The sequence below is a fragment of the Carex rostrata genome, chromosome 28 (genome assembly GCF_964058835.1).
Source record: "Carex rostrata chromosome 28, lpCarRost1.2, whole genome shotgun sequence".
Taxonomy (NCBI): domain Eukaryota; kingdom Viridiplantae; phylum Streptophyta; class Magnoliopsida; order Poales; family Cyperaceae; genus Carex; species Carex rostrata.
In genome coordinates, this window is record NC_135945.1 from 2,147,404 (window position 1) to 2,161,459 (window position 14,056).

At 33.7% G+C, this 14,056-nt stretch overlaps 1 protein-coding gene and 1 pseudogene across 2 annotated transcripts; both read right to left on the reverse strand.

Moving 5' to 3' along the window:
• Positions 1–2,624: 2,624 nt before the first annotated feature.
• On the reverse strand, positions 2,625–10,519 carry LOC144545415 (putative disease resistance protein RGA3 pseudogene; annotated as a pseudogene). The gene is made up of 5 exons (XR_013508506.1): positions 10,364–10,519; positions 9,994–10,096; positions 4,069–7,228; positions 3,700–3,776; positions 2,625–3,011 (listed from the first exon to the last, which is right to left on the reverse strand). The product of XR_013508506.1 is annotated as a putative disease resistance protein RGA3 pseudogene (transcript).
• On the reverse strand, positions 4,065–5,222 carry LOC144545495 (putative disease resistance protein At3g14460). The gene has a single exon (XM_078294064.1). The coding sequence runs from the start codon at positions 5,220–5,222 to the stop codon at positions 4,065–4,067; it is 1,158 nt and encodes a 385-aa protein (XP_078150190.1).
• Positions 10,520–14,056: the final 3,537 nt, after the last annotated feature.

Sequence of the window (14,056 nt, forward strand, 5' to 3'; positions counted from 1 at the left end):
GATATCTACACTTAATGGTGATTATTTGACATGAATAATTTGGTAGTTCTATTGTTGGAATAATAGATTACTTACCTATCTGATAATATAAAAGCATAATTTGAAATCTAATTAAATAGTATTTATATATGGACAGCCGTAAATTTTTTCTCTTTTCTGTTTTTTGAATTATTATTGAGGATGATCAAAGTTTAAATCAATTGAAAATTACAACAACTCCAATTCCTAATTTGCTAGAAATTTAGAAGGATCATTGTATTGAGTCTTCAATAACTCATCCTAAACAACTAGGGGTGTTCATCGGTTCGGTTCAGTCAAAACCGAATATAAATAGTCAAACCAAAGTTTTATTCGGTTTTCAATTGGTTTTAGAAAATAAACCGTTTAGTCCAATCTAAATCGGTTCGGTTTAAAACCAATTAAACCATACCCAATGAACACCCCTATAAACAACTAACTGTTTTTGGTCAACTATATCAAAAATTGAACAAGAAAATGTGCATTGGCACATTAATCAAATGTATATTTATATAAACGATCCAGTATGTTAAACAATTGTCAAGGATATTTTAAAAAAAATAAAAAATAAAATCTGAAAACGAGTTCAAGTTGATTGCTGGTATAATTCAAGGTGATTGCTACTAGGCTAAAACTGAAGAATTTGAAACAATAAAAACAAAAAACAAAAATGCAAACATTCAAGCGAACTTTTCTTGAGGTTCTCTGGTATAATTCAAGTTGGTTGTGGTTTTTGGTAACTATCAGTTTCGGATTTAAAAAATGTTTTATAAATTGAAAAAGAGTTGTCATATTTACATTCACTTAAATCGGAACTTCCAAAACCTTAGGCTATTTATTTCTAGAATTAAAATTATGGCAAATATTGAAATTTTCTTAAATAAACATTTTATACTTTCTTGTTTACTACATTCGAAATTTGTATTATCATTTCAAAATTCAAAATATCCGAAAATTTGATGTTTCGCACAATAGCATTCCCAAAAAAATCCTAAATGCGGATTTTTATGCGGACTTACGTATGCAGATTTTAGTATATTTTCAATTCATACATTCATACAATTTATAAATTTAGTTACATCCATTTAAAAAATTATGCAGTCCAACAACAGCCCATTTTCATATATAAGAAATGGGCTACTCTAAAAATTAATAATAAAAGAAAAAACTTGATGAATTTGCACATACATAACAGTGGGCCGGCCCATTAATATTGTATTTTACTTTTTGAATTGAATGTCAGGCGTGACGCATGATTAGAATATTGTCAGGGTTTAATAACAATAGATGAGCTTTGTGTCAATCTAGACATTGGATCCGGATTTTGCTATTTATTCTTTAGTTCCACGTCAACTAAATAAATAAAAGGAACCGATTGGGAGGCTATAAAAGAAACTAGAGACTAAGAGAAATCTCACTTGACTGGATTTATCCGGATGAGTCATTAAATTGGGTTGCGGATCCGAATTGGATACGAATCTGAACTCTTTTGTTAATAAATAAATTATTTTAAGTGGGTTGTATTTGGTTTTGGTTAATACCAAGACTGAATCCACATATTAAATCCACATAGTCGGATTTTATGTGGTTAAGGACCGCAAACGCATATGAGCTGCATTGAACCGTAGTACGGACCAGATATATTTATCCATAGTACGGACCAATCCGTACTATGCATAGTACCATAGCCTCACTCGTCAAATGATTAATATACAGAGATACCCGAGTAGACCACAGCCATGCCACGGGCGAGGTGATTCACAACCGCAGAAACGGGACAACCCTGATTTGACTGCGCCTCTGACACAAGCCTCTCCTGTAACCTCTCACCAATCTCAACACTTCCAAATTTTAATTGGCATGTAAATCAGACTTGTGCTGATATTATATAATTACTATATGTTCTTTAAAAGCTATGCAATCACGCTGTTAACACTGGAATAATATTGCCACACATATAACTTTTGCAGGGGTATAGAGAGAGTCATCCTCTGTTTTGATCAGAGTATGCATAATACAATGCCAAGCTAGTGAAGAAATGAAAGGTTATGGTTTTGAGATTCAAGTAATGAGCCTCAATTCACACAGCCTAGGATCGTAGAAATAATAAAATAAATAAATAAATACGACGCAGCTCGTTGAAAAATAATGAACTTTTAGCTCCAAATTACTAGAAAAAGTAAATTGTGAAATTATGAAATTTAGTACATGGCTATACACTAAATCTTACATAACAATTGACAAAAAGAGATTGTTGGAATTTACACGATTCCTTCCACAGGAGCAAAAGTAAACTAGTCACCATTCATAGATAATTAATTCACCTTTTTTTTGTATTGCGCAAAAAAATATTAAGATCACTTCGAATAAACAATTAAGCAACCTACTACACATACTAGAAATAAATAATCAATCAAATACAATAAATTTCTGTTGTATTCAACGTAGCAGCATAATAATTTTACAACATTCAAAATCCAATTGTATTCAAATCCTCCAATTGAAGTCAAACAAATATAATGAAAATCCAATCATCTCATACTGTCTGTCCTATTCCATTCAAATAGCTTCTTCTTCTTCTTTTTTCTTTTTTTGGGAAAAAAATATAAGGATCTAGTTCTTGTTTATTTATTGATCAAATTGGTATACAAACTCAAGGTTTGGAGGAAAAACCGATTACAAAAAAAAAGTCTTAAAAAAGGACTCAATATTTTGAGTCGTTGAACATGTAAACTGAAAGAAAAAAAGAAAAATATCACTGAAGCAAATAGATAAAATGAAATCACAAACCAAACAAAAATCTGAAAATTAAAACATGGAACTCCTTATCCATTACATGCCTGTACCAGTATGCTTGGCAGAAACAGTTTCCTTAGAAAGAAAAAAAAGGCTAATGTGAATGGATGGGCTTATATATGACAGGCGGTATTAGGGTCTCAATTTGTCACTCCAATTGAATTGGTACAGCTCCCACATCATGCGGTAGAATGCCTCTGATCATTTGGACAGCGTAGGATGGAATCGTATTCATGCAACAGAAAAATAAATTAAAAATCCGATGTTACAATTTGCCTCTATATTGGCATGTACCAGACATAAAACAATTCAGTACTGGCAAGATTTATTGTAGTGGATTTTGGTACAACAAAAGTGGTAGCTTGGCTAATGTGAGAAGGTGGTTTGATTGCTCACAATCATTGAAGAAAAGTGTCAAATACTATAGCTAATTATCATGATTCTTTGCTTATTTTATAAATAACTAAAAATATAGTTTCAACAGAAAATGTATCAAATTCGAATCAGATTTGAAGAATTTGATATCCCGGCGGTAATATCCCTATGAGTCACAGTCATGGATAATATAAACTATCAAGTATTCATTAAGTTGATTTTGCTTAATGGGTGCGACCCCAGGAGAGTAAATCAAAGATATTAATATATTTATTAGAAGGCAGGGAAAGAAGATTCTTCAATATTTAGTAGAAGCCAAACCTGATACGACAGAAAATGTTAAATGAATAAACTTTTTAGTTTAGCCCTCAATTTTTGTAAATATTATAAATTATGATATAATTTTAAGTTTATCTAAAATTTAAGTTCAAGGCCATATGGAAATAAAAATCACAGACTGACCATGCAATCTAATAATTTAATAAAGCTGGCAAGAGCCATAACCTATACCTGCTTAAGAGATTCTTCTTCTTGAAAATTGCTCTTTAACTTTAAAGTGTCTGATATCTTCTTTCATATGTGTGGATCTGCATTTAAAAAATAAAGTATATCAAATAATAAAAAAATGAAGGTTAGTGGTACCATAATCGACAGGAAAATTACGAAAACATGTTCATACAAGACAAACAGCTATGCTAGTTCTTTTTGGTAGGTCCCTTGATACTCAAAAAAATTAATGATTTGGGCATTTCTTGGAATGGTTGACATGCCATTTCAAATAGACCAGTACCAAAACTAATATCATACCACAAACCAATATCAGTTAATGCAATAAAAAGTGGATGAAAGCAAGCATAAAAAAAAAAATACAACAGCTACCTGAAAAATATGAGTGAAGGTGTAATTGGCATTGTAGTCAGCTTAGGACAGTTGGTGATTTTTAATCTTTTTAGCACAGGAAAAATCAGTGATGGCTTATTGCCTTCTTCACCTTCACACCAGCTAGATAAATTTGGCATTTCATACAATACCATTTTTTGTAATGAGGGAAACACTATTCGTGTATCTTCATCAAAATCAGCACCATTACTGTAAAGATGCCTCAAATTATCCAAATGTTTCAATTTGAGAATTCTAAGAAGAGGTAGCATTTCTACTGGTGGTATTTCCGTGCACTCTCTGCATTTTATTATGTACAACTCAATTAGATTTTCTAGCATATGATACTCTGTCATCCAGGTTGGAAGCTGATAACCTCTGTACAATGTAACTTTTAAAACCTTTAACCCGTTGTGAGGTTTAAGAGCATCAAACACTTCAAAAGGATCGCAGTGGATCACTTCTGGGTCGTTTGATTCGGGTATATTGTGATCAAAGCCTTGGCAATCAATTGGCATTCCCCAACATAATGACAAATCATCCAGATTTTGTTTAGCTATTAAATTTGCTTCCCTTGCATCTACAACATGCTTAATTTTCCTCAGATTGTACAGATGCAATTGTCCATGAAGGTTATTCAAGGTATTCAGCTCTCTAATATCATTACCGGCATCAGTGCCTACAATGTAAGTCGTCAGTATTTGCAAGCACTTAAGCTGTCCTAAACCTTTCGGCATGCTTCTTAAATTATAACAGTGTTTACTAACATAGAGATGCCGAAGGTTACTCATATATCGCATACCTTCGGGTAACTTTTCAAGATTCCAACACTTTGAGAGCCTTAGGGTTTGCAACAAATAGAGAGTGCTTATCTCTTCAGGCATTATTGTAATTTCACGGATTGAAAGTTCCATATATCTCAGGTATTTCATCTTTTTGGGTGTAAAGATAGTTTTCTCAATAAGCTGTACATTCAATTCAAGTACACGCAGAGAGTTTGATTTTAGAAATCCAATATTTCTGACATTGTTAGAACCCAAATGGTGGTCATAAGGGTAGGACGAAATAAGGCTCCGGATAGAAGGGAAGCAATCAATGGCTTTGTTAATATCTAAGGGAGGAGTCTTTAGCGAAATATGATGGATTTTAATCATTGACTGGTTAAGTTCTGTTGGCACTTCTCATTTGGTGAGACATTGGTTACCCATGACAGATTGAGCAAGATCGTGCATCAGATCATGCATTTTGCACTTGATTTCAGAGTGGTATCCTTGGTCGAAACGGGATGATATTAGAGCAGTACCTATCCTCCATGATGAGGAGATGGGAAAAACTTCGGTGACTTCCTGAAAAAATGACCTGAAAGCCAACTCATTAAATATAACGTTGCCGTTCATTTCAAGGCTACTCAACTCATTGGATGGAATAAATCCATTTGCCATCCAAAATTGAATCATCTTGTCCTTGTCCATCACAAAACCCTTGGGATACACTGCACAAAAAGCGAAACATTGTTTCATGTATGAAGGTAAGTGGTCAAAGCTTATCCTCAATACCGGCAAAACTTCATCTTTAACAGGCTTTTGTTCCCAGATCTTGCTTTCATTGAGTACAGCCACCCAATCTCGAACGTCAAACTTAAAACTCATTAAGCTACTTAGAGTGTTAATAGCCAAAGGCAATCCCCCACAATTCTGAACCAACTTTCTACCAATCTCAACCAACTCTGAGCATTCCTTTACCCCCTTGCTAAATGCCCTTTTGTGAAACAAGTTCCATGAATCCTCCTCACCTAACACTCCCAAATTAAAACTCTCTACTGTACCCATTATAGTTGCCACTCTGCTGATCCTTGTGGTAACTATAATTGCACTCCCAGAATCTCCACATTTCAACATAGCATTCAGTTTCTCCCACTCATTGACATTCTCATTCCAAACATCATCTAGAACAAGAAAGTATCGCTTTCCACTTAAAACTTGGCGTAAGCGCCTACAAAGAAACTCAATGTTGTCAATAGGAATATTACATTCCTCCCCCAAAACTATTTCAATGATTGATTTAACAAGAAAATGAACATTAAACTCGTCAGACACACAAAGCCATAATAGTAAGTTGAAGTGTTCTTTCACTCTAGCATCGTTGTACACTAGTTGAGCAAGAGTGGTCTTGCCGAGCCCACCCATGCCAACAATTGGAAGAACCGTGAGATCATCATTTTCACACCCTTGGAGCAATAAATGCACTACATTCTCTTTATCATCCCTCCTTCCAATAACTTCTGAGTCAAGCACAAGAGAATGAGTTCTAAGCTGATTGGCCACTTGCTGAATTCGGCCATGAACAAAATGAAATCTCTGCATCTCGACAACAAGCCCATCAACCCTCCCCAGAAATTTCTTCAACTTCTCACTCATTTTAAAGTGAAAACCACGAGAAAATAAGGCATTCACATTGCTAACCTTATGGCCACGTTTCACGGCATCCCGGCGTAGCATCTCATAACAAAACTCATCAAGAATATCATCAGCATCATAAGCAGCTAATTTGAGATTCTCAAGCCAAGATTTCACGGCTTCGTTAGAATTTGCTTTCTCCTCAGCATCATGCAGTATAGCTTGGATTTCGAGAAGCATGTCGTGGAGCCTCTTGCACTGGTCTCCGATGCCCCACTTCTCCCCGATTTGCTGAAACAGTGAGTCTGATGTCACTTTCTCCAACAGGATTGGAATCAAAGCTGATAGTAGTAGATCTGCCATTGATAGTTTGGAAGGTACTTGAACTGATAAGGAGTGCCGAGAGGTTTATTTTTATGCCAAATATGAGAGTTGGATGGTTTTTGAGAGAACAGAGAATTTGTTCATAGGAAATGGCTTGCTGACTGGAGATGTTATGTGAGATGCACGAAGCTAAGGGTATATAATATTATTGTTGGATATTTTTGGGAGCCATTGGTTGGATATGTTTCTCTCCTTTGAAGCTATTGGTTGGTTGTTGTTGTAGAAGCCGCAATCAATCAATTAGCGCAATAAAGGAAGTTGGGGCCCCTCGAGTGCAATAAAGGAGCATTCATGGAATGCACCTTAGACCGAGCAGAGCAATCAATTAGCGCAATAGACCGACGAAGCAATCAATCACAATCAATTTCCGCATTAGACCTCTGCAAATTCCTAATTAAATTATATTAGGAGTTTTGTCTTGTCGTCTAATGAGACCAAAATGAAATAAATCTGCAGCCCTTGCTGTACTAAAGATAGCGGTGCAAATGGATCGAATATTATCCGTCCGGATCCGGATCCGGATATGTATCTAAATTTTTGCAGATTTGAATATTTAGATACGGCTACATTTATGATTTGAATTTCGAAAATGAATACAGATCAGATATAGATAATTGTCCGTATCTGTAAGTTTTAATTTACCGAATATCTGTAGTACCAGTCAGGGGCGGAACCAAGGCCTGGGCCAGCCTGGGCCCTGGCCCCCCCCCTTGGCCCATAAAAATATAAAGAGCCCTTTAAAAAAAAAAAAAAAAACTGGCACCCCCTACATTGTTTATGAGCCCTTGGTATCAGGGGTGGATCTACTGAGGCCCCTGAATTTGAAATATTTAGTAGGCCCATTACAATTTAGTATTTGTGCCTACATGATTTAACATAATGCCTACCCCTGATTCAACCCATGAACCTTTTTGATAATTCTCAGACCTGAACGGGTAAGTGCTTTTAAAGACTGCACCTCCCACCTATTTCATAGCCTTTGCATATGTTCCAGCGCTTTTTAATTTTGTTGTGGGATTAAGCCAGCGATACTTGTATATAACAATCCGGATGCTGTGTTGATAAGGGACTAATTGGGCTACCTTTTTGGGCTGCTCCCGTAACCAATAATGACAGATAACTAAGTTTCTTCAACAGGTAACTTAACTTTTTTATGTTATTACTGCCAAATGATTGATTGGATATAATACTCTATTTATTTGTTCTAACTTCCGACAAAAAATATATTTCACATAAATTATTACGTCTCAAACTTTGATTAATTTTCAATTTTATTTAAACTCATGAAAGATTGTTTGTTATGTTTTTCATATTGATTGTATTTTATCTAGTATTCGATTAGTTAATGGGTTTAAACCCGATTAGTTATTTAAATCCGATTAGTGCCCATCCGCCCCTGCTTGGCACCTCTGTTTCTTTTCACTCTTCCCATTGATTCTTTTCATTTAATCGTATAATATGAAACTAAAATTGATATTCTGAGAGAAACTAGTTAGGCCCCCCCTACCGATCATTCCTGGTTCCGCCACTTGTACCAGTCAAAGTTTTCCCACAAATCCCACCCCTTAAACTTTTCTCAGTGATTGACAATTGTGTACTAAAAATTTGAGATTTAGAAAGTTTGTTTCTTTTTTGCTGAAACTTTTTGGAATATGAAATGGTACTTTAGTTTCAAGTAAACTCTTTCTACAAGAGAAGACAGGGAAATCAAATTTCATTTTCAGAGCCTACGTAAGATACTCAGGTATTATTATTATTGTATTCATATTTTATATCTCTAATAAATTACAAAAATATAATTATGTTTGGTGTCTTATAGTTCTCAAAAGACAATTTCCGATTCTGCTAAATTTTCAAGTAAAACATTTATTATGTCACTAATAAATAAATGAGATATTATTATTGTATTCATATTTTACACCTCAAAGTACTTTTAGTTCATGTACTACTTGTTTATATTTGAATTTACGAGTGTTTATATTTGATATGTAAATATTATATTTTGTAATGAAAAAACAAATTTAACATTTGAAAAATTAATTTGTTGTCCGATTATTATATTCGTATTTTATGTATTTTTTCTAATGAGAAAAATAATGGTTGAAAATATGTTGATTTTGAGAAAAGGGAGGTAGCACACGGAAAAAAGTTCTAAAACAGTTAGTTACCAAAGGTTGAGAGCTCTATTCCTCGTCACGACTTTGCAACTTTTGTGAATATTTTCAAAAAGAAAATATGCTGATTTTGTTACAATGTATGAATTGTGAATCTGAATTATATCCATTTATTTCTGATTCATATGATAGTATATGTTTAATATTCAATCTGTATTTGTATCCATTTAATATTAGTTCTGTATCTGTATCCGCAAAATAAATACTAATACAGATATAATTTTACTACTATTTGATCCATTTGCACTTACTAGAATATGACACAATACTTAACTAAAAAACAGAATATATATATATATATATATATATATGATACCTTACATAGTTACATATAGTAATAGAAGTAATTATAAAATGATATGCTTCAAATGGAAAATGCTATAATAAAATCATAGTCTGCTAAATCGGCCGAGTCAAACCAGAATTGACTGATACCGAATCAATTTAAGACTGAGTTAAGCAGTATGCTAGTTTTACCCATTCTTATGGTTCGAACAGAGGACTGGGATCAAATTTCAAATCATTTATTTAGAGGAGGCTATATATAAATGTCCCCCGGTCTTTTACTTTTTTGCTTGTGGGACCAATGCAATGAGCTCCGGTCTGGAGCATTATCTTTTTTCTTCTCTATTTCTAGGTTTATGGACACCGCCATTTTTTTTTTCTAATTTGTTTTTGTAAGTGTCTTTATTTATATTTTTTCTTTGTTTTTGTTTTTTTTAGGAATCAATATTAAAACTAGTAATTTTTTTTTTTCTAGCACCTTAATATTTTACCAATTTTGTTTTATTTTTTAGCACAAAACAAGTTTCTCATGAAAAAAATTGAGTTTCTGATTCAATTCAGCCGATTCTAGCTGATTCAGCCGACTTCGATTTCACTGTTAAGTGACCGATTGCAACTCTGATTCTGATTTTAACAATCATGAATAAAATACAATAAGATTCAAGATAACCAAAGAAAATCTTTACCTTGTAAGAGATAAGTTCGCCTCTACTTGAATCTTCAAGTTGCTGTTCTAGTATTTCTTGATTTTCGCTTTTGTTTCTCTGATTTCTCTGTTAACACTTAGTCCTGCAATTCGAGCTAAAATTCAGCTATGGCAAGCTTCAATATATATAAAATCTTCTACTGCGTCGCCAACATCCAATACTGTAATTCATTCTTGTAAAAAGTAAAAGGACAATCATTTCTATCAATTTACAAGTGAGAGTGAGAGGAGATGGAGAGAGATATCTTTCTCACAACTTGGCTGCCTCAATCAATATTTAAAAGAAAAACAGAGAGAAATCTTGCTCCATATTCGAAGAAAAGAGAAAAAAATATAAGACAAATAGAGACCTTGTCAAGAGAGAGAAGCATCAGCGACGCAGCAGCAAATACTACTATATTGTTGATCTCCTTGAAAGAAAATGGATCCAATGAAGACCGCGGGGTAGCATGGTAATCTTATAAATGTCTCATTTGGAAGCTTTCTGAATTGTAAAATATTCTCTTACCACTACAAAACGTCTCATTTGAAATCTTTCTGAATTGTAAAATATTCTCTTACCACTACAATGCGTCTCATTTGAAATCTTTCTTAATTGTAAAATATTCTCTTACCACTAAAACGCATCTCATTTGGAATCTTTCTGAATTGTAAAATATTCTCTTACCACTACAACGCGTCTCATTTGGAATCTTTCTGAATTGTAAAATATTCTCTTACCACTACAACGCATCAGCTAGGGGGTGTTCATCAAGTCCGGTTTAATCGATTTTAAATCAAGAGTCTGGACAAAATGGTTTGGTTATTTCGGTTTAATGGATTGGTTAAGTTTGCTTTTTAAGACAGATTCAAATGTTTGGCTCGGTTTAAAATTAAAAACGAAGATATTGAACTGACAGAACTTTAGGGTGTGCTCCAACGGGAGTAGAAATCCCTCATTAAAGGGAAGGAAGGGAAGACACTCTTAGACCGGAGCTGCCCGCCTCGTTTATTCACTCCAGAAACAAGGAGATCGGAGAGGAGAGGAAGGGAGACGGGACTGTGGCAGAGGAAAATCAAGCGTACAAAGCTGTGAAATTCGTACTCCTCGATTTGAGGTGTAGACAGAGTGACACGAGCGCATTCCCCTTCCTTCGTTTTCCGTTCCCTTCCTCTGCGCAATAAACTTCTAGAGCACAGCCTTAGAGATATGAAGTCGAAGTCACTAGTGGAAAATATGGAATCAGGATCGGTTATACACGCATATTAGTATCGGATTACAACCGATTCTGATGAAGACGATACTGATACTACAATAATCTGGATCGGTTAAACAACCGATCCTGATAGTTATTATTAGAATTGGTTGTTTATAAACAATCGATCCTGATAGTTTCTATCAGGATCGGTTATTTCAAACAATCGATCTTGATGCTATATTGGATCTAAAAAAAATATTTTTTTTATTTGGCCAGCTTCCATATATATTTGCTGGCCAACATAAAATATTTTTTTTATTTACCATTGATTTATTGGAGCTCAAAACCAATTAAGAACACAAAATAAAATGCATGAAAGACAAAAAGAAGTACAATAGTTGAAGAAATTTGGTGCAATAGCAAAATAAAATGCATGAAATTTTGTAGCGTGGTGGTCCTGATAAGAGCATTACATCTCAGCCTTGATGGCTGCAACAAGCTTCCTTTAACTCTTCAGCCACATGTATGGCACTCCCTCTTTTATCGTCTCCATCAGTGCAAACTTCAAAATCTGAACACATATTTATATATTAATTGCTTGCTTGTGCATCTTTGATATATGTATTATTTAAATTGAAAGACAAGGAAAACCTAGCTAGCATGCCTCAAAGTGTACCTCTTCACCACCGATGAAATAATCTCAAAAAGCCTTGCTCAAATGAAAATAAATAAATTGAGAGGAGAGAGATAGAGATCGCTAAGTTGAGAGGCGCCGGAGACAGAGAGAGAGAGACGGAGGAGTTGAGAGGCGGGTTTGATTTTTGCTAAGTTGAAAATAAGAACCTTAGAAGAGGGAGAGACTGAGACAGAGAGAGAGACGGAGGAGTTGAGAGGCGGGTTTGATTTTCACTAAGTTGAAAATGAGAGGCGCGGAATGAAAATAAGAACCCTAGACATGTTATATAGGGACTTATTAGGATCGGTTAATTCGAAAAAACCAATCCTAAAAAGAATCAGGATCAGTTATTTCGAAATAACTGATCCTGATACTATCAAGATCGGTTAAATAAACAACCGATCCCAATACTATTATGATCGGTTGTTTGTAAAAACCGATTCTGATACTATCAGGATCGGTTGTTTACAAACAACCGATTCTAATACTATAACTATTAGGATCGGTTGTTTATTGTTTATAAACAACCGATCCTAATACTATCAAGATCAGGATCGGTTGTTTATAAACAACCGATCCCAATAGTATTAGGATGGATATCATTTTTAAAATTATAAAAATTTTAGTGATGTTGTACCTATCTAATATTATACCTATCTAATATTACACCAATTATTGAGACCAACTGGCCATTTGAGCTCTAGCTACCTTATATATACCAAATAATTACTTATAAATTGAAACTTCTGATATAGTCATAATTTAGAGGGTTACCTAATCAATCCTCCATGGATGAGCATTCTAATTAATCAATTAGGAATTCTGATCTAACTCTATTAAAAAATATTTAGCATTTCATCGGAATTCAAAAAAATTGAAAACATAATAAGCAATTAAGAATTCTGATCAATGAATCATGTAAATGAGAGAGTTAATGGAAAAAATAAAGGCAAAGTATTTCTTTTGTCATGGTTTCACCCATCAGAAATTATTAAATTAAGCAATGATACACGGAGGACATGCATGACACTGGAGATTAAATAAAGAGGCGCGAATATGTGTATCAGAATTGGAGTATAAGAGAAGTATAGGTCCAAATTAATTATTTTATAGCGCCTCTTCATTTGTTGTTTTTTCTTTTTCTTTTTTGAAAAGCATGGTAGAAGCTACCAGCTGAGATTAAAAAAAAAATTAACAACATCCAAAGTTCACCATGCAAAAAATATAAATATTCAGAATAATTAATTCGGTAGTAGAAGGCACGTTACAAAAATAGAAATTTTCAAATAATTAACCAACAGATTTCTAATATGACAAATAAATTCATATGAAAAATTCAAATTTTTAAAACAAATAGAAATAATTAAAATGTAATATATAGTTGTCGGTTAAGATGGCATGCAGTGTTTCTTTTATTAAAAGACTCTGGTACACTCCATGATCTTTTAAATGTTATTTTCAAAAATTGAATCTGTGACGTCCGTAGTGAGACGGGACTCATACCACTACATTAAGTCTGCGATTCAGATGGCATGCAGTGTTGAAATATAAAAATAATTTAAATGATTGGAAAATCAAGGCAATCGCCAAATTTAAAGGACCATGTCGTAAATCTAATTACATATTTTTTAAGGATTAATTATTGGTTCCCAAATATATATGAGCTTACTACTTACAAGTAATGGATTTAAAAAATTAGATGACTAAAGTAATAATGAAAAAATGAATTCGTTGAAGGTAATGATGTGTAGTTTAAGTCATGTAGAATTGGACAATACAAACAAACAAACAACTGATCTCAATACTATTAGGATTTGTTATTTATAAAAACCAATCCTTATACACTATTAGGATCGGTTGTTTACAAACAACCGATCCTAATAGTTAAGTATTAGGATCGGTTGTTTGTAAATAACAGATCCTAATAGTTATAGTATTATGATCGGTTGTTTGTAAAAACCGATCTAGAAACTATCAAGATCGGTTTTTATAAATAACCGATCCTAATAGTTCACAAATTAGGATCGGTTGACCAAAAAACTTGATCTGATTAGTTTTTAGGATCGGTTTTGTTAAGAAAACTGAGCCAGATAGATATTAGTATCGGTTGTTTCATATAGCCGATCTAGATAGGCCGATCCTAATTCTAGTTTTTCCACTAGTGAGTCTAAAGTGAGCGGTGAAAAAGT

Coding starts and splice junctions, on each gene's coding strand:
- LOC144545495 (XM_078294064.1), bottom strand. CDS start 5,222: ATGATTAAAATCCATCATATTTCGCTAAAGACTCCTCCCTTAGATATT.